At 48.5% G+C, this 26,029-nt stretch overlaps 1 protein-coding gene across 2 annotated transcripts in view; it reads left to right on the top strand.

Moving 5' to 3' along the window:
• Positions 1-26,029, top strand: part of TASOR (transcription activation suppressor) — a 773,668-nt gene that overhangs the window by 684,432 nt on the left and 63,207 nt on the right. For both annotated transcript variants that reach the window (XM_069206460.1, XM_069206459.1), the window contains one exon: positions 4,735-4,843. In XM_069206460.1, the coding sequence (XP_069062561.1) occupies positions 4,735-4,843 (109 nt within the window). The remainder of the gene's footprint in view (positions 1-4,734; positions 4,844-26,029) is intronic.

The following is a 26,029-nucleotide window of genomic DNA, read 5'->3' as shown; positions in this document are numbered from 1 at the left end:
GTTCGCCTCTGCAGAGAACGCGCAGTGTCAGCCATTTTGCACGTTGGAGTTTCCAAGATGGCACTCGCTCGGCAATGCTTTTCATCTCGGCTGGAACTCAGGCCTCCTGTATACCTTTCTGCCATTACCACTTCTACCCAGAGTTATCAAGAATGATCGGGCCCAGGTAATTCTTGTGGCTCCGGACAGGGCACCGAGAGTATGGTGTTCGGAGCTTCTGAGCATGGCCATTGATCCTCCACTCAGACTACCTCTTCAGGAGTATCTTTTGTAGCAGCAGCAAGGGAGGGTTTTTCACCCGTGTAGGAAGTTGGCTCTGTATGTGCTATTTCAAAGTAAGGAATAGCATGCACAGAGTCCAAGGGTTCCCCTTAGAGGTAAGATAGTGGCAAAAAGAGAGAATACCAATGCTCTATTTTGTGGTAGTGTGGTCGAGCAGTAGACTTATCAAAGGAGTAGTGTTAAGCACTTGTTGTACATACACACAGGCAATAAATGAGGAACACACACTCAGAGACAAATCCAGCCAATAGGTTTTGTTATAGAAAAATATATTTTCTTAGTTTATTTTAAGAGCCACAGGTTCAAATTCTACATGTAATATCTCATTTGAAGGGTATTGCAGGTAAGTACTTTAGGAACTTTTAATAATTACAGTAGCATATATACTTTTCACATAAAACACAAATAGCTGTTTTAAAAGTGGACACAGTGCAATTTTCACAGTTCCTGGGGGAGGTAAAGTATTGTTATTTTTAGCAGGTAAGTAAATCACTTACAGGTCTCAGTTTTGGGTCCAAGGTAGCCCACCGTTGGGGGTTCAGAGCAACCCCAAAGTTATCACACCAGCAGCTCAGGGCCGGTCAGGTGCAAAGGTCAAAGAGGTGCCCAAAACACATAGGCTTCAATGGAGAGAAGGGGGTGCCCCGGTTCCAGTCTGCCAGCAGGTAAGTACCCGTGTCTTCAGAAGGCAGACCCTGGGGGGTTTTGTAGGGCACCGGGGGGGACACGAGTCAGCACAAAAAGTACACCCTCAGCAGCGCGGGGGCGGCCGGGTGCAGTGTGTAAACACGCGTCGGGTTTTCAATAGTTTCCTATGGGAGACCAAGGGGTCTCTTCAGCGATGCAGGCAAGGGGGGGGGGCTCCTCGGGGTAGCCACCACCTGGGCAAGGGAGAGGGCCTCCTGGGGGTCACTCCTGCACAGAAGTTCCGTTCCTTCAGGTGCTGGGGGCTGCGGGTGCAGGGTCTTTTCCAGCCGTCGGGAAATAGAGTTCAGGCAGTCGCGGTCAGGGGGAGCCTCGGGATTCCCTCTGCAGGCGTCGCTGTGGGGGCTCAGGGGGGACAACTTTGGTTACTCACGGTCTTGGAGTCGCCGGAGGGTCCTCCCTGAGGTGTTGGTTCTCCACCAGTCGAGTCGGGGTCGCCGGGTGCAGTGTTGCAAGTCTCACACGCTTCTTGCGGGGAGTTGCAGGGGTCTTTAAATCTGCTTCTTGAAACAAAGTTGCAGTTCTTTTGGAGCAGTGCCGCTGTCCTCTGGAGTTTCTTGTCTTTCGTGAAGCAGGGCAGTCCTCCGAGGATTCAGAGGTCGCTGGTCCCTTGGAAAGCGTCGCTGGAGCAGGTTTCTTTGGAAGGCAGGAGACAGGCCGGTAAGTCTGGGGCCAAAGCAGTTGGTGTCTTCTGTTCTTCCTCTGCAGGGGTTTTTCAGCTCAGCAGTCCTCTTCTTCTTGTAGTTTCAGGAATCTGTTTTCCTAGGTTCAGGGAAGCCCTTAAATACTAAATTTAAGGGCGTGTTTAGGTCTGGGGGGTTAGTAGCCAATGGCTACTAGCCCTGAGGGTGGGTACACCCTCTTTGTGCCTCCTCCCAAGGGGAGGGGGGCACATCCCTAATCCTATTGGGGGAATCCTCCATCTGCAAGATGGAGGATTTCTAAATGTTGGAGTCACTTCAGCTCAGGACACCTTAGGGGCTGTCCTGACTGGCCAGTGACTCCTCCTTGTTTTTCTCATTATTTTCTCCGGCCTTGCCACCAAAAGTGGGGGCCGTGGCCGGAGGGGGCGGGCAACTCCACTAGCTGGAGTGTCCTGCGGTGCTGGAACAAAGCCTCCAGGTGTTACAGCTCCTGCCTGGGGGAGGTGTTAGCATCTCCACCCAGTGCAGGCTTTGTTACTGGCCTCAAGGCACTCTCCCCATGGGGCCAGCAACATGTCTCTAGTGTGGCTGGCTGCTGGAACCAGTCCGCCTACACAGATAGTCGGTTAAGGTTTCAGGGGGCACCTGTAAGGTGCCCTCTGGGGTGTATTTTACAATAAAATGTACACTGGCATCAGTGTGCATTTATTGTGCTGAGAAGTTTGATACCAAACTTCCCAGTTTTCAGTGTAGCCATTATGGTCCTGTGGAGTTCGTGTTTGACAAACTCCCAGACCATATACTCTTATGGCTACCCTGCACTTACAATGTCTAAGGTTTGGCTTAGACACTGTAGGGGCACAGTGTTCATGCACTGGTGCCCTCACCTATGGTATAGTGCACCCTGCCTTAGGGTTGTAAGGCCTGCTAGAGGGGTGACTTATCTATACTTGCATAGGCAGTGAGAGGCTGGCATGGCACCCTGAGGGGAGTGCCATGTCGACTTACTCATTTTGTTCTCACCAGCACACACAAGCTGGCAAGCAGTGTGTCTGTGCTGAGTGAGGGGTCTCCAGGGTGGCATAAGACATGCTGCAGCCCTTAGAGACCTTCCCTGGCATCAGGGCCCTTGGTACCACGGGTACCAGTTGTAAGGGACTTACCTGGATGCCAGGGTGTGCCAATTGTGGATACAAAAGTACAGGTTAGGGAAAGAACACTGGTGCTGGGGCCTGGTTAGCAGGCCTCAGCACACTTTCAATTCAAAACATAGCATCAGCAAAGGCAAAAAGTCAGGGGGTAACCATGCCAAGGAGGCATTTCCTTACAACCCGCACCTGTCCAGTCTCCGTTTTCTTGCGTGGAGACTGAGCGGCAGCAGTTGACAGCTTTCAACCTTCCGCCTGAAGTCTGTGGTGTTATCTTGGCAGCCAGGTATCCCTCCACGAAAATGGTATATGCCTGTCTGCATAAATTTGTGGCATGGTGTACCAACAAAACCGTTGATCCCCTTTCTGCACCTTTGTCTGAGGTCCTCTTGTTTATTCTCTCTCTTGCCCAGCAGGGCTCTGCTTTGGGCACCCTTAGGGGTTATCTGTCTGCAATATGCTTTCCTCCGACTTCATGATCAACCCTCCTTGTTTAAATTTACCATTGTGGTGAGATTCCTTTGAGGGCTTACCCACATGTCCCCGCCTACCCCGTTCATAACGCCCCAGTGGGATTTAAACCTGGTACTTCCTCATGTGTGCTCCTTTTGAGCCTCTTCATAATTCCTTACCGACCCACCCATCCTCCCTGCTCTGCGAACTGATTTTTAGGGTCGACGACTCCCCTTCATGGCCCTAGTTCTGGTGCACCAATCTCAGTGTTCTTCATGGCTCCGCGCTTCTGGCGTTGAAAGTTGTGAAAAAAAGCTGATGTCAGTTTGCTGTGGTGACACCTATATAGGGCTGTGACGTCATTGCAACATCCACAATGCCAGTGAAAGACGTGTAGTCGACCAACGCCACCTGACAGCGTGCAAGAGTACTGCTCAAAAAAATCTCTAGATCCAGTCTGACGTCTGGGGAAATTCTAAGGTAAGTAATCTGCAACTAGAATATGTCTCTACCAGATAATTTGTTACTGACGGTGAGTAACTTATTCCTCAGAAATAGTCACAAATGCCAAATGTTTTCCTGTATTGCATTAGTGAATTGCAGTTAGGTAATTACAGCTTGACAATTGGCACATCTTTAACTTTTTTGTGATTTCTTTTTTTTATTTATGGGTTTGTTGTGCAGTTTTCCCGAGCTGACTATTTCTTGTTCTTGGTACATTTGGATGTGATGTTTTTGCGTCTGCTAAATAGTTTGCAATTGGTTAGCAATTCACAAATCGTTTGCACATTGGGCCCTAAATCCAACAATAGATAGTAGAGCATGTGCTTTCCTTACTCTAATGTAGACTGTCTTTAATTTAAAGTGCTTTCTGTGAGAAAGCTGTCCAGTCTCTGTACACAAGTGCATGCTCAATCTTGTAAAAAGTGCATTGATTGTAAATCAGGGGAAGTATTAGTCCTCGTTTTGCAGTACAGATACTTGTGTGAAAAGATGTAGAATATTCTGCAGTCCCTAGTACTGTATTTTAGCTTGTTTAGGTACTAATGGGTATTGCTCCCTTATTTTCCAATAGCTGCTTTTCCCTTTGAGTTTACAATTCAACATATTTACATCTTGGAAACATGGAAGGCATTACAGCCCTGCTGACTTCCAGCTGTGATTTGTGGAGTCTAGATTCCCTTTGCTGTTTTGTTGAAACAGCTGATGATTGTTTGTAAGTCTTGCAGTAGTAGTTTCTTCATTGATTTTTCATCTGCTTTTTGGGAGAGCATAATACCAGTTTTCTTTCCTTAATTAAGTTAAGCAAATTCACTTATGGTTGAGACTGGTTTTGGGTGACTGGTTGGAATTTTCATTGTCTCTTTTAAGCTAAATTGCTACATTGGGACATCATTGAAGTCTTAATATTTAAGATAACAAACTTCATGGTTGAACACTGTTTTGTTATGGTAAGGCAGTTTATTTTTATAGAAAATAATGTTCTATTTCTTTTACAACAGACAAATTGAAACACTTCCTCAAGTTCCTTGAAGAACTGAGCTCTCCAGAAGGAAAGTGGCAGTGGAAAATCCACTGTAAAATGCAAAAGAAGCTCAAAGAACTGGCCAGGTAAGATTTCCCACAAACTCAAACTTAAATGTTTTAGGGTTTTGTTTGGTGTTGACATTCTCATTTAGCTTATAGTAGGTTGGCAGCCATGCTGGTGGAGTGGCAGAGGCCCTGTCTCCCATGTACAAGGCTGCACATTCAGCAAGAAACCCTACAATTGGGGTTTGTGTCTGAAAATTAGAGAAGAAATGTCCTCAATGGATGGGAATTTCTCCATCATTGGATCGTTCATAGATTCACATGCTTGAATCATTCCCAGACGTCGAAGTGTGAGTCCCACGGTACCTTAATAAAGCAGTATATATCACTATCATAGGCTATAATGGCAGTGAAAAAGTCAATTTAACAACCTATCTATGTCCTTTTTTTAAAAGGACCAAACTTGAACTATAACCAGTCAGACGACCGCACCCTCTAGAACATTCCCAGCAGAGGCTGATTTTCTCACATTTTCTACAGCACTTCATGTGGTAGGAGTCTCCTTGATCTCTGCTCATACTACCTGTTTCCTCCCAGTTTAATCAAAGGAAGTTACTTTCAGCATGTCATCTTTTCTTCTGCATATTGATTTTTGACTGGACCCTGTGTCCCATATCTCCAAGAAAGGACTTTTCAGAGCCTGTGACATGTGGGAAGAAAAGACTGAATTCAAAGGTGTAAGGAAATGCCTCCTTGGCATGGTTGCCCCCTAACTTTTTGCCTTTGCTGATGCTAAGTTATGATTTGAAAGTGTGCTGGGACCCTGCAAACCAGGCCCCAGCACCAGTGTTCTTTCCCTAAACTGTACTTTTGTCTCCACAATTGGCACAACCCTGGCACTCAGGTAAGTCCCTTGTAACTGGTACCATGGGCCCTGATGCCAGGGAAGGTCTCTAAGGGCTGCAGCATGTCTTATGCCACCTTAGGGACCCCTCTCTTAGCACATGCACACTGCCTCACAGCTTGTGTGTGCTGGTGGGGAGAATATGACTAGGTCGACATGGCACTCCCCTCAGAGTGCCATGCCAACCTCACACTGCTTGTGGCATGGGTAAGTCACCCCTCTAGCAGGCCTTACAGCCCCAAGGCAGGGTGCACTATCCCACAGATGAGGGCATATGTGCATGTGCATGTGCACTATGCCCCTACAGTGTCTCAGCAAAACCTTAGACATTGTAAGTGCAGAGTGCAGGGTAGCCATAAGAGTATATGGTCTGGGAGTTTGTCAAAAACGAACTCCACAGTTCCATAATGGCTACACTGATGCCAGTGTGCTATTTATTGTAAAATACACCCAGAGGGCATCTTAGAGATGCCCCCTGAAAACATACCTGACTTCTAGTGTAGGCTGACCAGTTCCTGCCAGCCTGCCACACACCAGACATGTTGCTGGCCACATGGGGAGAGTGCCTTTGTCACTCTGTGGCCAGGAACAAAGCCTGTACTGGGTGGAGGTGCTTCTCTCCTCCCCCTGCAGGAACTGTAACACCTGGTGGTGAGCCTCAAAGGCTCACCCCTTTTGTTACAGCACCCCAGGGCATCCCTGCTAGTGGAGATGCCCGGCCCTCCGGCCACTGCCCCCACTTTTGGCTGCAAGGCTGGATGAGATAATGAGAAAAACAAGGAGGAGTCACCCACCAGTCAGGACAGCCCCTAAGGTGTCCTGAGCTGAGGTGACCCCTGCCTTGAGAAATCCTCCATCTTGAGTTTGGAGGCTTCCCCCAATAGGATTAGGGATGTGCCCCCTGCCCCACAGGGAGGAGGCACAAAGAGGGTGTAGCCACCCTCAAGGACAGTAGCCATTGGCTACTGCCCTCCCAGACCTAAACACACCCCTAAATTCAGTATTTAGGGGCTCCCCAGATCCCCGGAAATCAGATTCCTGCAACCTGAAGAAAGAAGGAGGACTGCTGACTACAAGCCTGCAGAGAAGGAGGAAGACGACAACTGAATTGACCCAGCCCTACCGGCCTGTCTCCAACTTCGAAAACCTGCTCTAGCGATGCATCCGACAGGGACCAGCGACCTCTGTAGCCTGAGAGGACTGCCCTGGACTACAGGACCAAGAAACTCCCGTGAACAGCAGCCCTGTTCAAAACCAGCTACTTCTTTGCAACAAAAAAGCAACTTCCAAGGACTTCACATTTCCCGCCGGAAGCGTGAGACTCGACACTCGACGCCCCCGGCTTGACCTGCAGAAAACCAACACCTCAGGGAGGACTCCCCGGCGACTGCAAGCCTGTGAGTAACCAGAGACGACCCCCCCTGAGCCCCCACAGCGACGCCTGCAGGGAGAATCCAGAGGCTCCCCCTGACCGCGACTGCCTGTAACAAGGGACCCGACGCCTGGAACCAACACTGCATCCGCAGCCCCCAGGACCTGAAGGAACCGAACTCCAGTGCAAGAGCGACCCCCAGGCGACCCTCTGCCTAGCCCAGGTGGTGGCTGCCCCAAGGAGCACCCCCCCCCCCCCCCCCCCCCCCCCCCCCCCCCTGTTCCTGCCTGCATCGCGGAAGTGACCCCCGGGTCTCTCCATTGTTTTCAATCTAAAACCCGACCCCTGTTTGCATACTACAACCTGTGCGGCTGAAGGTATAATTTCTATGCCTTCTTGTGTCCCCTCACCCTCCCAGGTCTTCCCCCCGAGGATGCAAGTACTTACCTGCTGGCAGACTGGAACCGGAGCACCCCTGTTCCCCATAGGCACCTATGTGTTTTGGGTACCTCTTTGACCTCTGCACCTGACAGGCCCTGAGCTGCTGGTGTGGTAACTTTGGGGTTGCCTTGAATCCCCAACGGTGGGCTGCCTATGCCCCAAACTTGAGACTTGTAAGTGTTTTACTTACCTTCAAAACTAACCTTTACTTACCACCCCCAGGAACTGTTGATTTTTGCACAGTGTCCACTTTGAAAATAGCTTATTGCCATTTTTACAAAGACTGTATATGATATTGCTTTTATTCAAAGTTTCTTAAGTATCTAAGTGAAGGACCTTACGTTTAAAGTGTTTAATGTAAATCTTGAACCTGTGGTTCTTAAAATAAACTAAGAAAGATATTTTTCAATATAAAAACCTATTGGCCTGGAATAAGTCTTTGAGTGTGTTTTCCTCATTTATTGCCTGTGTGTGTACAACAAATGCTTAACACGACCCACTGATAAGCCTACTGCTCGACCACACTACCACAAAATAGAGCATTAGAATTATCTATTTTTGCCACTATCTTACCTCCAAGAGGAACCCTTGGACTCTGTGCACACTATTTCTTACTTTGAAATAGTATAATCAGAGCCAACTTCCTACAAAAGGACCCACACAAAAAATGCATATGTTGCATTTATCCAGAGCAGAAGGTGAGACACTTAAAATATGTTGCACCTTTTCCCAAAAAACTCTAAAGGAAAAGGAAGGCAGACTTTTACTGTGGCTCCAAAAATGAAAATGCTCTTTATCTGAGAAGAGAGTGATGGTTTGTTGCAGACGTCATCTACTATCAAAAGATCTAAAGCAGGAGATAAAAATTATCACCTGCGGCTGACATTGGGCACGAGAGGAAACAGAAGGACCGTCCTTCAGCCTCTAAAAAGGATAAATATACCTCACAAATGACTCAATCTGAGCCTACTACTCCTTCCCTGAAAGAAGCACTGCCAAAGCGTGCTTCACAATCTGTGCCATCAACAACAAAATCCAAGAAGACTGTACCATCGTTGACGAAGACCCCATTGATGATGTGCTCATTGACAACCGCCTAGACGGTAACAACGACAGCAACATACACCTTTACCATTGCAGTGTCGCCGAGGATCGTCTCATCATCACCAATGTCATCCATGGCGATTGTAACTGCCAGGATCCTGAAATGCCAGTCGACGGAGACACTGTCGACAACACCCTTTCACAACTTTCTATCAGTGGGGAAGATCCTGTTGACGTCACAATACTCACCAACGATGGACTCCTCGATGACACCATTGAAGGACTCATCACCGATGATACTATCAACTATGAAAAGCTTGTTGGCGATGATACCGTCGATGTCCCCGTCGACGACAAACCCATTGACGACCATACCATCGACGAACTAGTCGACAATGATACCGTTGACGATGACTCCAACAATGGAACTGTCAACTAAACTACTGTTGACAATACTACTTGCTGTTGAAGAAACCTCCAATGATGCAACACGCAGATCCAAAAACAAAGCAATCTATAATGACATTTCCATCACTGTCTTTATCTTTAAAGGGAAAGTCATCGTTGTAGGATAGTACCCTCTTTTTGTCCTCGTTACCCCCACTTTTTGCCTGCTTGCAGTATCCTTGGCCCGTTTTCACTGGAATCCTGCTAACCAGGACCCCAGAGTTTGTGCTCTCTCCCTCTGAATTTGGTTGCTTAAGACTTTGCACATCCGACAATTGGCATACTGGTGCCCCCAGATATGTCCCTAGTATATGGTACTTAGGTACCCAGGGCATTGGGGCACCAGGGGTTCCCCATGGGCTGCAGCATGTATTGCACCACCCAGGGGAGCCCATGCAAAATGTGTCTGCAGGCCTGCCATTTCAGCCTGCGTGAAAAGGTGCAGGCACCCTTTCACAACAGGGCAGTGCACCAGATCACTGTAAGTCACCCCTATCGTAGGCCCTCCTAGCCCTCAGACAGTTTCTTTAGGGAGCTCAGACACAGGACTGCCACTGCAGCCTGAGTGAAATAACACACACGTTATTTCACAGCCATTTTCACTGCACTTAAGTAACTTATAAGTCACCTATATGTCTAACCTTCACTTGCTGAAGGTTAGGTGCAAAGTTACTAAGTGTGAGGGCTCTCTTGCACTAGCAAAGGTGCCCCCACATAGCTCAGGGCAATTTTCCCGGATTTTGTGAGTGCGGGGACACCATTACATGCGTGCACTCCATATAGGTCAATACCTATATGTAGCTTCACAGTGGTAACTCCGAATATGGCCATGTAACATGTCTAAGAATTTTCCCCCCCATGCCAAATTGGGGTGCCAATCCCATGCATCCCCGGGGCTCCACTATGGACCCCGGGTACTGCCAAATCCGCTTTCTGGGGTTTTCTCTGCAGCTACCGCTGCTGCCACTCCACTAACCGGGTTCTGCCTTCCTGTGGTCTGGGCAGCCCTGTCTCAGGAAGGCAGACAAAGAATTTCCTCTGAGAGAGGGTGTTACACCTTCTCCCTTTGGGAATAGGTGTTAAAGGCTGGGGGGGGTAGCCTCTCCCAGCCTCTGGAAATGCTTTGAAGGGCACAAATGGTGCCCTCCTTGCATAAGCTACACCGGTTTAGGGAACCCCCAGTCCCTGCTCTGGTGCGAAACTGGACAAAGGAAAGGGGAGTGACCACTCCCCTGTCCATCACCACCCCAGGGGTGGTACCTAGAGCTCCTCCAGTGTGTCCCAGACCTCTGCCATCTTGGATCCAGAGGTGTGAGGGCACTCTGGAGGCCTCTGAGTGGCCAGTGCCAACAGGTGACGTCAGAGACCCCTCCTGATAGATGCTTACCTGACTAGGTGGCCAATCCTCCTCTGAGGGCTATTTAGGGTCTCTCCAGTGGGCTTTTCCTCAGATAATGACTTGCAAGAATTCACCAGAGTTCCTCTGCACCTCTCTCTTCGACTTCTGCCAAGGGTCGACCGCTGACTGCTCCAGGACGCCTGCAAAACTGCAACAAACTAGCAAGAAGACTACCAGCGACATTGTAGCACCTAATCCTGCCGGCTTTCTCGACTGTTTCCTGGTGGTGCATGCTTTGGGGGCTGCCTGCCTTCATCCTGCACTGGAAGCCACAAAGAAATCTCCTGTGGGTTGACGGAATGTTCCCCCTGCTTCAGCAGGCACCAAACTTCAGTGTCACCGGTACTCTGGGACCCCTCTCATCCTGATGAGCGTGGCCCCTGGAACACAGGTGGTGGACCCAAGTGACCCAGACTGTCCAGTGGACCAACTGTCCAAATTTGGAGGAGGTAAGTTCTTGCCTCCCCTCTCCTGACAGTAATCCTGTGCACCGCGTGAACTGCTGCTACTAGGTCTTCTGTGCACATTTCCACAAAAACCTTCAAGCACAGCCAAGCCTAGGTCCCCAGCACTCTGTCCTGCGATGCTCAGCTCCCTGAGTTGATCTCCGGCTTCATGGAACTCTCTTTTGTAGTGTTGAGACGACCGCCATGTTCAGACTTCTTGAACCCGTGTTCAAGTACTTCTGCGGGTGCTACCTTCTTGTGCGTGGGCTCTCTACGTTGCTGAGTGCCCTCTCTGTCTCCTATCCCAAGTGGTGACATCCTGGTCCTTCCTGGGCCCGGGCAGCACCCTTTTTCTTCAACCGCTACTCTTGCAGCTAGCAAGGCTTGTTTGCGGTCTTTTGTCAAAGAAAGAACTCTGCATCCTCCAGCACTCTGTGGGACATCTTCTGCATGAAGGAGAAGTTCCTAGTACCTTCCGTTGTTGCAGAATCTTCAGCTTCTTCCATCCGGAGGCAGCCGTTTTGCACCTTAATCCTGGGTTTAGTGGGCTCCTCAGGCTTGTGGTCTGTCTGAACAAGGAAGTGAGTGCCAAATAAATATGGCCCCAGCTTCTTCAAGGCCCAGACCACAGCAAAGGCTTCCCTCTCAATGACGGACCAACGGTTTTCCCTGGGGGGCTCAATCTCCTGCTTATGAAAGCTACAGGTTGGTCCTGGCCCTGATCATTTAGTTGAGAGAGTACTGCCCCTATCCCTACCTCAGAAGCATCTGTTTGTACAATTAACTGCTTGGCGTAGTCAGGTCTTCTTAGTACGGGAGCAGAACACATTGTCTGTTTTAGGTCATCAATAGCGTTTTGGCAGCTAGCTGTCCATAAAACTTTCTTGGGCATCCTTTTGGATGTGAGGACATTTAAGTGGGCTGCAATGGAGCCATAGTTCTTAATGATCCTCCTATAGTACCCAGTCAGGCCTAGAAAGGCGCTCTGGCTTGGGTCTGAGTTGTAGGGGCAGTCGACTACATGATGGTTTGGATTTTGCCCTGGAGTGGCTGGATCTGACCTCCACCCACCAGGTGGCCAGATAAACCACTTTTCCCTGCCCTACCTGGCATTTTGATGCCTTGATAGTGAGGCCTGCTTTTTGCAGAGCCTCCAATATATTTCCAAGGTGGACCAGGTGATCCTTCCAGGTGGAGCTAAATACACCTATGTCATCAAGATAAGCTGCAATTACGCTTTCCAGGCCTTAGAGAACTCTGTTTACCAACCTTCAAAATGTGGCTGGGGCATTCTTCAATCCAAAGGGCATTACTGTAAAGTGATAGTGGCCACTAGGAGTGGAGAATGCTGTTTTGGGTTCAGCATCCTCAGATAATTTGATCTGCCAGTATTCAGCAGTTAAGTCAAAGGTACTAAGATACTTGGCAGCAGCTAGAGTGTCTATTAGCTCATCTGCCCTAGCGATTGGATGACCATCAATTTTTGTTACGGTATTGAGGCCTCTGTAATCCACACAGAACTTAATTTCCCTTTTGCCATTTGAGAGACAAGTTTTGGTACTAGGACTACAGGAGTAGCCCAGGGCCTGTCTGAAAGATCAGTAACACCTAGGTCAAGCCTATTCTGCACTTCTACCTTGATGCATTCCCTAATGTTCAGGCTGCCTATATATTTTACTTTTGACTGGCAGGCTGTCACCAATGTCAGTGGTGTGTTCACACCATGTTCTTTGACCAGGGTCAAAGAGAACAGTTCAGAGACCTGACCAAGGAAATGTTTGCAATCATCTTTCTGTTGGTTGGAGAGGCAGTCAGCAAGAACAACTCCCTCTACTGAACCATCCCCACTGTATTGTGAGAGAAAAGGTCAGAAAGAGGGTCACTCTTCCTCCTGACCTTGATCAGTAGCTAGGAGCACAGTCATGTTAGCCCTGTGATAGTAAGTGTAGGAAGTTGGCTCTGTATGTACTATTTCAAAGTAAGAAATAGCATGCCCAGAGTCCAAGGGTTCCCCTTAGAGGTAAGATAGTGGCAAAAAGAGATAATTCTAATGCTCTATTTTGTGGTAGTGTGGTCGAGCAGTAGGCTTATCAGAGGGTAGTGTTAAGCATTTGTTGTACACACACAGGCAATAAATGAGGAACACACACTCAAAGACTTACTCCAGGCCAATAGGTTTTTATATAGAAAAATATATTTTCTTAGGTTATTTTAAGAACCACAGGTTCAAGATTTACAATCAATACTTCAAATGAAAGGTACTTCACTTAGGTATCATAGGAACTTTGAATCAGCAAAATAGCATGTACAGTTTGGGCAAAAATGGCAATAAGCTATTTTAAAACTAGACAGTGCAAATTTCAACAGTTCCTGGGGGAGGTAAGTATTTGTTAGTTTTACAGGTAAGTAAACCACCTACAGGGTTCAAAGTTGGGTCCAAGGTAGCCCACTGTTGGGGGTTCAGGGAAACCCCAAAGTTACCACACCAGCAGCTCAGGGCCAGTCAGGTGCAGAGGTCAAAGTGGTGCCCAAAACGCATAGGCTTCAATGGAGAAGGGGGCGCCCCATTTCCAGTCTGCCAGCAGGTAAGTACCCGCGACTTCGGAGGGCAGACCAGGGGGGTTTTGTAGGGCACCGGGGGGGACACAAGTCAGCACAAAAAGTACACCCTCAGTGGCACGGGGGCGGCCGGGTGCAGAGTGCAAACAGGCGTCAGGTTTGCAATAGGTTTCAGTGGAGACCCAGGGGTCTCTTCAGCGAAGCAGGCAGGCAAGGGGGGGGGCTCCTCTGGGTAGCCACCACCTGGGCAAGGGAGAGGGCCACCTGGGGGTCGCTTCTGTACTGGAGGTCGGATCCTTCAGGTCCTGGGGGCTGCGGGTGCAGTGTCTTTACCAGGCGTCTGGTTCTTTGAAGCAGGCAGTAGCGGTCAGGGGGAGCCTCTGGATTCACTCTGCAGGCGTCGCTGTGGGGGCTCAGGGGGGTCAACTCTGGCTACTCACGGGCTTGCAGTCGCCGAGGAGTCCTCCCTGTAGTGTTGTTTCTCTGCAGGTCGAGCCGGGGGCGTCGGGTGCAGAGTGGAAAGTCTCACGTTTTGGTTTCTTTGGAACAGGGCCGCTGTCCTCTGGAGTTCTTGGTCCTTTTAGATGCAGGGTAGTCCTCTGAGGCTTCAGAGGTTGCTGGACCCTGGGGAGTGCGTCGCTGTTGCAGTTTCTCTCGAAGTGGGGAGACAGGCCGGTAGGGCTGGGGCCAAAGCAGTTGGTGTCTACGACTTCTCTGCAGGGCTTCAGGTCAGCAGTCCTTCTTCGTCTTAGGTTGCAGGAATCTATCTTCCTCGGTTCTGGGAGCCCCCAAATACTCAATTTAGGGGTGTGTTTAGGTCTGGGGGGTTAGTAGCCAATGGCTACTATCCCTGAGGGTGGCTACACCCTCTTTGTGCCTCCTCCCTGAGGGGAGAGGGGCACATCCTAATCCTATTGGGGGAATCCTCCATCTGCAAGATGGAGGATTTCTAAAAGTCAGAGTCACCTCAGCTCAGGACACCTTAGGGGTTGTCCTGACTGGCCAGTGACTCCTCCTTGTTTTTCTCATTATCTCCTCCGGCCTTGCCGCCAAAAGTGGGGCCGTGGCCGGAGGGGGTGGGCATCTCCACTAGCTGGAATGCCCTGTGGCGCTGTAACAAAGGGGGTGAGCCTTTGAGGTGTTACAGCTCCTGCAGGGGGAGGTGAGAAGCACCTCCACCCAGTACAGGCTTTGTTCCTGGCAACAGAGTGACAAAGGCACTCTCCCCATGTGGCCAGCAACATGTCTGGTGTGTGGCAGGCTGGTAAAACTAGTCAGCCCACACTGGAAGTCGGTATGTTTTCAGGGGGCATCTCTAAGATGCCCTCTGGGTGTATTTCACAATAAAATGTACACTGGCATCAGTGTGCATTTATTGTGCTGAGAAGTTTGATACCAAACTTCCCAGTTTTCAGTGTAGCCATTGTGGTTCTGTGGAGTTCGTGACTGACAGACTCCCAGACCATATACTCTTTTGGCTACCCTGCACTTACAATGTCTAAGGTTTTGCTTAGACTCTGTAGGGGCATAGTGCTCATGCACCTATGCCCTCACCTATGGTATAGTGCACCCTGCCTTAGGGCTGTAAGGCCTGCTAGAGGGGTGACTTATCTATGCCATGGGTAGTGTGAGTTTGGCATGGCACCCTGAGGGGAGTGCCATGTCGACTTAGTAATTTTCTCCCCATCAGCAAACACAAGCTGTGAGGCAGTATGCATGTGCTGAGTGAGGGGTCCCCAGGGTGGCATAAGACATGCTGCAGCCCTTAGAGACCTTCCCTGGCATCAGGGCCCTTGGTACCAGTTGTACCAGTTACAAGGGACTGTGCCAATTGTGGAGACAAAGGTACAGGTTAGGGAAAGAACACTGGTGCTGGGGCCTGGTTAGCAGGCCTCAGCACACTTTCAAATCATAACTTGGCATCAGCAAAGGCAAAAAGTCAGGGGGTAACCATGCCAAGGAGGCATTTCCTTACAGTAAGCCTTCAGACATTTCACATGAAGCACCCTGTGGGGACTTCTGGCAGTGCCCAGGTCAACCAGAGAGGTGACTTCACCTTTCCCTCTACAATAGTGTGGGAACCACTCCATTTATCTTGGAGTGCCCTGGGAGCCACAGACTCCAGGACCCACACCTTCTGTCCTAGCTGGTACGCAGTCAGTACAGCCTTCTGGTCATGCCACTGCTTCTGCATTTCTTGGCTGGCCTGAAGATTTTTTTGATGCCCTCTTCATGTATTCGGCCATTCTGAATCTTAGGCCCAATACATAATCCACAATGTCCTGTTTGAGAGGCTTAAGAGGTTGCTCCAATATTTCCTTACCAAGGGCAAGGGGACCCCTCACAGGGTGTCCAAACAAAAGTTCAGAGGGACTGTAGCGGGCTCACTTTTAAGGAACCTCTCTGTAGGCGAAGAGGAGGCAAGGTAATAGGACATCCCACCGCATTCTGATTTTTTTTTTTTTCTGAGAGTCCCATGATAATGCCTTTGAGGATTTTGTTGAATCTTTCAACTAGTCCATTTGTTTGTGGGGTGTAAGGGGTGTTGAATTTGTAAGGGACACCACACTCATTCCACATGGCTTTAAGATATGCAGACATGAAGTTTGCCCTTTTGTCTGATTCCACCTCTTTAGGAAAACCCACCCTGGAGAAGATTCCCAGGAGGGGCTGTAGTGGTCCTAAGAGGGATGGCTTCTGGGGCCCTGGTGGAATGGTCCACCACCACCAGTATAAACCTGTTCCCAAAGGCTTTTGGAAGGACCAGGAGGCCAACAATATCCACCCCAGCCCTCTCAGTGGGTACCTAAACCACTGGTAGTGGAATTAAGGGGCTTTTTGGGTGCCACATGTCTTGCCACTGGCTTGACAGGACACACAGGAGTGACAAAACACCTTTGTGTCTTCAGACATGTGGGGCCAGTGAAAGTGAGACAAGTCTGGCCTAAGTTTTTTGCTTTGCCCCAAATGGCCTGCAAGGGGAATGTCATGGGCCAATGTTAACAGGAACGCACTAAATTTCAGAAGGATGACCAATTGCCAGGTGGCACCAGGTTTAGGGCTCCTTGCTTCTGAATAGAGGAGGCTGTTGTCCCAGTAGACCCTATGGAGTCCACTCATATTCCCTGCTTCTTGTGCTGCAGCTTGCTGTCTCAAACTTTCCAAAGTAGGGCAGGCTTGCTGTTCTAAACAGAGTTCTTCCCTGGTTGGCCTCCTGCACCCAAGACCTCAACTGTGTCAGCTTTAAGCTCTTCTGGTGTAGGTTTCACCCAAGGAGTGGGTTCCTCTCCCTCAGGAGTGGGATCCTCACTATTAGTTTGAACAGGGTGAAACATTTTACCCTGCCTACCTCTCTTTTTAGGAGCCTCCTGGGATATTGTTCCAGACTTCAGTGTTCCTTGCTCCCTTTGCTTTTTAGTCCGTGCTCTGGTCAGAGGGATGACCAGTCTCCTGGTGGCACCAGGTTTAGGGTACCTTGCTTCTGAGTAACAGAAGCTGTTATCCTAGTACACCTTATGGGTGCCACTGACATTCCCTGTCTCTTGTGCTGCAGCTTGCTGCCTTAAGCTTTCCAGTGTGGGACAGGTTTTCTGATCCGTACTGAGTTACCCCTCTGCTCCCAAGAACTCAGCTGTGTCAGCTATGAGCTCCCCTGGTGTAGATTCCACCCAAAGAGTAGATTCATCTCCCTCAGGAGTAGAATCATCACTTTAAGCTGGAGCAGGGGGTAACCTTTTACCCTGTCTGCTCTTCTTTTTAGGAGCCTCCAGAGCCATTGTTCCAGGCTCCAGGGCTTCCTGTTCTCTTTGCTTTTGGGCATGTGCTGTGGCCCAGGGATGCAAAGCATTGCTGCATGGGCCTCCAACTCCACTTAAGCCCAAGCTGAAGTCTCCAAGTCATTGCCTAGCAGACATCCTACAGGTAGATCAGAGGACACTACAACTTTCTTTGGGCCAGTAACCCCCTTTACCCTCCTCCAATTAAAGTCAGCAACTGCCTTTGGGTGGCATGAGTGTAGGTGTGAGCATCAGTCACTTGGTACGGCGAACCAAGTACGTCTTGGTCAGGTGACACTAGTTTTTCAGTCACCGTTGTGACACTGGCACCTGTGTCCCTGGCACCTGTGTCCCTGTAGGCCTCGGCCTCAACACCATTTAACAGTGGATGCTGCCTGTACTTATGCATAATAAGGGGACAAGCAGCTAGAGTGGCAAGGTCAATAACACTCTCAGAGACCAAGACAGCCTCAGTGGCCTCCCCAACTAACCCTGGGCCCAACAAAACCCCCCCGGTCTGCCCTCCGAAGTTGCGGGTACTTACCTGCTGGCAGACTAGAACCGGGGCACCCCTCTCTCCATTGTAGCCTATGCGTTTTTGGGCACCACTTTGACCTCTGCACCTGACCGGCCCTAAGCTGCTGGTGTGGTAACTTTGGGGTTGCCCTGAACCCCCAAAGGTGGGCTACCTTGGACCCAACTTTGAACCCTGTAAGTGCTTTACTTACCTGTGAAACTAACAAATACTTACCTCCCCCAGGAACTGTTGATTTTTGCAGTGTCCAATTTTAAAATAGCTTATTGTCATTTTTGACAAAACTGTACATGCTATTTTGTTGATTCAAAGTTCCTAAGATACCTGAGTGAAATACCTTTCATTTAAAGTAATGTTTGTAAATCTTGGACCTGTGGTTCTTAAAATAAACTAAGAAAATATATGTTCGATGGCATCTGTCGCTGTCGATACGCATGTTCTGCAATAGCTCGCCATCTGGTGTTGGGCCGGAGTGTTACAAGTTGTTTTTCTTCGAAGAAGTCTTTCGAGTCACGGGACCGAGTGACTCCTCCTTTTGTCTCCATTGCGCATGGGCGTCGACTCCATCTTCGATTGTTTTTTTTCCGCCATCGGGTTCGGACGTGTTCCTGTCGCATCAATGGTGGAGTTTCGGAACGGAAAATTAGCTAATTTCGGAAGATTTTCGTCGGTATTGTTGCGTTCGGGATCGGCGTACTTCGATTCCACACCGCATCGAAGATCGAAGAGCTCCGGTGCCCTTTGGGGTAGTTTTTTCGATCCCCCGTCGGGGCCTGGTCGGCCCGACCGCGTGCTGAAGAACGCCGATGGAACGGACCCCGTTCCGTTTCTGCCCCAAATGCCACAATAAATACCCCTATACAGACCAACACTTGGTCTGTAACCTGTGCCTGTCACCTGAGCACAGTGAAGACACCTGTGAGGCCTGTCGTGCGTTCCGGTCCCGAAAGACACTCCGAGACCGTCGAGCCAGAAGACTTCAGATGGCGTCCGCGCCGACAGCCCACCGAGAGTTCGAGGAGCAGGAAGAGGAAGGTACCTTCTCGATCCAAGAATCGGACTCCGAAGGATTCGACGATACACAAACCGTGAGTAAGACGTCGAAAACCACACAGAAAAACATTTACAAGGCCCAGGGGACGCCACTGCCATCCGGCCATGGCTCCACCCATAAATTCGGTGACCGACCGTCGGCACCGAAAAAGGCCCAAACAGCGCCGAGGTCGTCCGACTCCGGTCGAGACACCGGCACGCAGCCTTCTCGGGACCGAGAAAGTGCTGGAGACAAGCCTCGACACCGAGTTACCGGTGTGGACACGGCTCGACGCCGAGACAGCGGCACCGAAGAAGATCGACGCCGAGAGGTTTCGGCCCCGAAAAAGAAAAAAGTCACCTCGGAGCCGAAAAAACACGCAGACAGGGTTTCGATGCCGAAACAAACTGCAAGCGACCCAGCTTCAGGCTCTTATACAGAAGAGCACTCGCTAACCTCCCAGATGCAAAAGCATAGGTTTGAGGAAGAGCTACAAGCAACTGATGTGGACCATACGCAAAAGCGTATCTTCATACAGCAGGGGACAGGAAAAATAAGCACCCTTCCCCCCATTAGGAGAAAGAGAAGGTTGGAGTTCCAGACTGAACAGACACCACAACCAAAAGTGGTGAAAAGAGATACCCCACCACCCTCTCCTCCACCTGTGATTAACGTCTCACCAGCACAAACTCCTTCACATTCCCCAGCTCACACCACCATGAGCCAGGGTGACCAAGATCAAGACGCATGGGACCTATACGACGCCCCAGTGTCAGATAACAGTCCGGAGGCATACCCTACGAAGCCATCTCCACCAGAAGACAGCACCGCGTATTCTCAAGTGGTGGCTAGAGCAGCACAATTTCACAACGTAAGCCTCCACTCAGAACAGGTCGAGGATGATTTTTTATTCAACACACTCTCCTCCACCCACAGCTCATACCAAAGCCTGCCTATGCTCCCTGGTATGCTCCGGCACGCGAAAGAAATCTTTAAGGAGCTGGTCAAAAGTAGGGCAATCACACCAAGGGTGGAAAAAAAGTATAAGGCGCCTCCTACAGACCCGGTTTTCATCACTACACAGCTGCCACCAGACTCTGTCGTTGTAGGAGCAGCTAGGAAAAGGGCCAATTCCCACACATCCGGAGATGCACCACCCCCAGATAAAGAAAGCCGCAAGTTCGATGCAGCTGGTAAAAGAGTCGCAGCACAAGCTGCAAACCAGTGGCGCATCGCGAACTCCCAGGCACTACTTGCGCGCTATGACAGAGCCCACTGGGACGAGATGCAACATCTCATTGAACATCTGCCCAAGGACTTACAAAATAGGGCAAAACAAGTGGTTGAGGAGGGACAGACCATTTCCAACAACCAGATCCGCTCCTCCATGGACGCTGCAGATACAGCTGCACGGACAATTAATACATCTGTAACTATCAGAAGGCATGCATGGCTCCGAACGTCTGGATTTAAACCAGAGATTCAACAAGCAGTTCTCAATATGCCTTTTAATGAAAAAGAACTGTTCGGTCCAGAAGTGGACACAGCGATTGAGAAACTCAAAAAAGATACGGACACTGCCAAAGCCATGGGCGCACTCTACTCCCCGCAGAGCAGAGGGAATTACAGCACATTCCGTAAAACGCCCTTTCGAGGGGGGTTTCGGGGTCAAAGCACACAAGCCAGCACCTCACAAGCAACACCGTCCAGTTACCAGGGACAGTATAGAGGAGGTTTTCGGGGACAATATAGAGGAGGGCAATTCCCTAGAAATAGAGGAAGATTTCAGAGCCCCAAAACCCCTACTACTAAACAGTGACTCACATGTCACTCACCCCCTCCACACAACACCAGTGGGGGGAAGAATAAGTCATTATTACAAAGCATGGGAGGAAATCACTACAGACACTTGGGTTCTAGCAATTATCCAACATGGTTATTGCATAGAATTTCTACAATTCCCTCCAAACATACCACCAAAAGCACAAAATTTGACAACACACCATTCCAATCTCCTGGAGATAGAAGTGCAGGCACTATTGCAAAAGAATGCAATCGAATTAGTGCCAAACACACAGATAAACACAGGAGTTTACTCACTGTACTTTCTGATACCAAAGAAGGACAAAACGCTGAGACCAATCCTAGACCTCAGAGTAGTGAACACTTTCATCAAATCAGACCACTTTCACATGGTCACACTACAAGAAGTATTGCCATTGCTAAAACTACACGACTACATGGCAACTTTAGACCTCAAGGATGCTTATTTCCATATACCAATACACCCATCGCACAGGAAATACCTAAGGTTTGTATTCAAAGGAATACATTACCAATTCAAGGTACTGCCTTTCGGATTAACAACCGCACCAAGAGTCTTTACCAAATGCCTAGCGGTAGTCGCTGCACACATAAGAAGGCAGCAAATACATGTGTTCCCATATCTAGACGACTGGCTAATCAAGGCCCATTCGTTAATACAGTGCTCAAATCACACAAACCATATCATACAAACCCTCTTCAAACTAGGGTTCACCGTCAATTTCACAAAATCCAAAATTCTGCCGCGCAAGGTACAACAATACCTAGGAGCCATAATAGACACATCAAAAGGAGTAGCCACTCCAAGTCCACAAAGAATTCGAAATTTCAACACCATCATACAACGCATGTATCCAACACAAAGGATACACGCAAAGATGGTACTACAACTCCTAGGCATGATGTCTTCATGCATAGCCATTGTCCCAAACGCAAGACTGCACATGAGGCCCTTACAACAGTGCCTAGCATCACAATGGTCACAAGCACAGGGTCACCTTCTAGATCTGGTGTTAATAGACCGCCAAACTTACCTCTCGCTTCTATGGTGGAACAACATAAATTTAATCAAAGGGCGGCCTTTCCAAGACCCAGTGCCACAATACGTAATAACAACAGATGCTTCCATGACAGGGTGGGGAGCACACCTCGATCAACACAGCATACAAGGACAATGGAACGTACATCAAACAAAACTGCATATAAATCACCTAGAACTTCTAGCAGTTTTTCAAGCACTAAAAGCTTTCCAACCAATAATAGTTCACAAATACATTCTCGTCAAAACAGACAACATGACAACAATGTATTATCTAAACAAGCAGGGGGGGACGCACTCCACGCAGTTAAGCCTGCTAGCACAAAAGATTTGGCGTTGGGCAATTCACAACCAAATTCGCCTAATAGCACAATTTATACCAGGGATCCAAAATCAACTCGCAGACAATCTCTCTCGAGATCACCAACAGGTCCACGAATGGGAAATTCACCCCCAAATTCTGAACACTTATTTCAAACTCTGGGGAACACCTCAGATAGACTTGTTTGCGACAAGGGAGAACGCAAAATGCCAAAACTTCGCATCCAGATACCCACACGAACAATCCCAAGGCAATGCCCTATGGATGAACTGGTCAGGGATATTTGCTTACGCTTTTCCTCCTCTCCCTCTCCTTCCTTACCTGGTAAACAAACTCAGTCAAAGCAAACTCAAACTCATATTGATAGCACCAACTTGGGCAAGGCAACCCTGGTACACAACGCTACTAGACCTATCAGTAGTACCCTGCATCAAATTGCCCAACAGGCCAGATCTGTTGACACAGCACAACCAAAAGATCAGACACCCAGATCCAGCATCGCTGAATCTAGCAATCTGGCTCCTGAAATCCTAGAATTCGGGCACTTACAACTTACCCAAGAATGTATGGAAGTCATAAAACAAGCCAGAAGGCCATCCACCAGGCACTGCTATGCAAGTAAATGGAAGAGGTTTGTTTGCTACTGCCATATTAATCAAATACAACCATTACACACAACTCCAGAACATGTAGTGGGTTACTTGCTTCACTTACAAAAATCTAACCTGGCTTTCTCTTCCATTAAAATACACCTTGCAGCAATATCTGCATACCTGCAGACTACCTATTCAACTTCCCTATATAAGATACCAGTCATTAAAGCATTCATGGAGGGCCTTAGGAGAATTATACCACCAAGAACACCACCTGTTCCTTCATGGAACCTAAATGTTGTCCTAACTAGACTTATGGGTCCACCTTTTGAACCCATGCACTCCTGCGACATACAGTTCCTAACCTGGAAGGTGGCATTTCTCATCGCCATTACTTCCCTAAGAAGAGTAAGCGAGATTCAGGCGTTTACAATACAGGAACCTTTTATACAACTACACAAGAATAAGGTCGTCCTAAGGACCAATCCTAAATTTTTGCCAAAGGTTATTTCACCGTTCCATCTAAATCAAACAGTGGAACTTCCAGTGTTCTTTCCACAGCCAGATACCGTAGCTGAAAGGGCACTACATACATTAGATGTCAAAAGAGCATTGATGTATTACATTGACAGAACAAAAAACATCAGAAAGACTAAACAACTATTTATTGCATTTCAAAAACCTCATGCAGGAAACCCAATATCAAAACAAGGTATAGCCAGATGGATAGTTAAATGCATCCAAATCTGCTACCTTAAAGCTAAACGACAGCTGCCCATTACACCAAGGGCACACTCAACCAGAAAGAAAGGTGCTACCATGGCCTTTCTAGGAAACATCCCAATGCAAGAAATATGTAAGGCAGCCACATGGTCTACGCCTCACACATTCACCAAGCACTACTGTGTAGACGTGTTATCCGCACAACAAGCCACAGTAGGTCAAGCCGTATTAAGAACATTATTTCAAACTACTTCCACTCCTACAGGCTGATCCACCGCTTTTGGGGAGATAACTGCTTACTAGTCTATGCAGAACATGCGTATCTACAGCGACAGATGCCATCGAACTGAAAATGTCACTTACCCAGTGTACATCTGTTCGTGGCATCAGTCGCAGTAGATTCGCATGTGCCCACCCGCCTCCCCGGGAGCCTGTAGCAGTTCGGAAGTTACCTTCAATTATTTATATATGTATCATCTCAACCTTAAATAGGTGCATACTTAGTCACTCCATTGCATGGGCACTATTACTACAATTCAACTCCTACCTCACCCTCTGCGGGGAAAAACAATCGAAGATGGAGTCGACGCCCATGCGCAATGGAGACAAAAGGAGGAGTCACTCGGTCCCGTGACTCGAAAGACTTCTTCGAAGAAAAACAACTTGAAACACTCCGGCCCAACACCAGATGGCGAGCTATTGCAGAACATGCGAATCTACTGCGACTGATGCCACGAACAGATGTACACTGGGTAAGTGACATTTTCATTTTCTATATAAAAACCTATTGGCCTGGAATTGTCTGAGTGTGTGTTCCTCATTTATTGCCTGTGTGTGTACAACAAATGCTTAACACTACCCACTGATAAGCCTGCTGCTCGACCACACTACCACAAAATAGAGCATTAGAATTATCTCTTTTTGCCACTATATTACTTCTAAGGGGAACCCTTGGACTCTGTGCATGCTATTTCTTACTTTGAAATAGTACATACAGAGCCAACTTCCTACGCTGGTGGATCAGCGGTGGGGTACAAGACTTTGCATTTGCTGGACTACTCAGCCAATACTTGATCACACAAGTACATTCCAAAAATTGTCATTAGAAACAGATTTTTGAAATTTGAGCTATTTTTCTAAATTTTTTAAAAGTCCTGCTAGGGCCTTGTGTTAGTCCCTGTTAGCATTTCTTTTAGAGTTTACAAGTTTTGTAAAACTTTGGATTAAGTTCTAGAGATAGTTTTAGATTCTTAAAAAGTATCCCAACTTTTAGAGAAATAATGTCTACTGCAGAAGAGATAGTGGTGGAGCTTAGCCTCACCCCTTACCTGCATCTTAGGATGTCAGAGCTAAGGACTCTCTGCAAAATCAAAAAGATAAAAACTGGATCAAACCCTACCAAAGTACAGCTCCAGGAGCTTTTGGCAGAGATTGCTAGAGACAACCCCTCTGAAGATACCCTTTCAGAGGGGGACACTAGTAATTTGGAGGACTTCCCACCTCCAGTCCTAGATAGGGAGCCCAGGGTTTCTCCAACCCTGACTCCAGAAGTGATAGTCAGAGATGTTGCTTCTCTCACAGGAGAGTCCAACAGCTCTAGAAGCATTGAGAGCAGTCTCAATGAAGATGACCTCCTGTTAGCCAGGATTGCCAAAAGATTGGCTTTGTAGAAACAGCTCCTAGCCATAGAAAGGGAAAGAAAAGAGATGGGTTTAGCTCCCATCAATGGTGGCAGCAACTTAAATAGGGTCAGAGAAACTACTGACATGCTAAAAATCCCCAAAGGGATCGTAACACAATATGAAGCTGGTGATGACATCACCAAATGGTTCACAGCTTTTGAGAGGGCTTGTGCAACCAGAAAAGTAAACAGATCTCACTTGGGAGCTCTCCTTTGGGAAATGTTCACTGGAAAGTGTAGAGATAGACTCCTCACACTCTCTGGTAAAGATGCAGAATCCTATGACCTCATGAAGGCTACCCTGATTGAGGGCTTTGGATTCTCCACTGATGAGTACAGGATTAGGTTCAGGGGGGCTCAAATATCCTCGAGCCAGACCTGGGATGATTTTGTAGACTACTCAGAGAAAACACTGGATGGTTGGGTAACTGGAAATGAAGTGCATGGCTATGTTGGGCTTTATAATTTGTTTATGAAAGAACACATTTTAAGTAACTGCTTCAATGAAAAGTTGCATCAGTATCTGGTAGACCTAGGTCCAATTTCTCCCCAAGAATTGGGAAAGAAGGCAGACCACTGTGTCAAGGCTAGGCTAACCAAAACTTCCACTGGGGGTGCCCAAAAGTAAGGGGTTACAAAGCCTCCCCAGGAGAAAGTGGGTGACACTAGAAATAAAGAAAAAGAGTCCTCTGTAGGCCCCCAAAAACCAGACCAGGTGGGTGGGGCCCCAAGACGCAACCCAAAACAAAGGTGGGTACCAGGGTAAGAACTGGGATGCCACTAAGGCATGGTGCCGAAACTGTAGACAGACAGGGCACCACACCAAGGACACTTCTTGTCCCAAAAACAAACCCCCTAGCAAAATCCCAGGGGTGGCCAGTGTAGCCATTGGGGATGACTCCTCAGATGAGGAGGTCTTCATAGCCTTCAACTGGAAAAAGGGTCCAACAGGTGAGTTGGAGATTCCAGAGGGAAGTAGACACTTCCACCACCTACTGGTGAATGAAATCCCAGCCACTGACATGAGACACTTGTGCCAGCCACACTATTGTGCATGACAGGCTGGTGTTCTCAAACCAGTACATCCCAGGTGAGACTGCCAGAGTAAGAGTTAGCCCAGACAGGGTCA

The sequence above is a fragment of the Pleurodeles waltl genome, chromosome 9 (genome assembly GCF_031143425.1).
Source record: "Pleurodeles waltl isolate 20211129_DDA chromosome 9, aPleWal1.hap1.20221129, whole genome shotgun sequence".
NCBI classification, from domain to species: Eukaryota; Metazoa; Chordata; class Amphibia; order Caudata; family Salamandridae; genus Pleurodeles; species Pleurodeles waltl.
The sequence above is the reverse complement of the archived record's forward strand: the minus strand, read 5'-3'. Positions and strand labels throughout refer to the sequence as shown.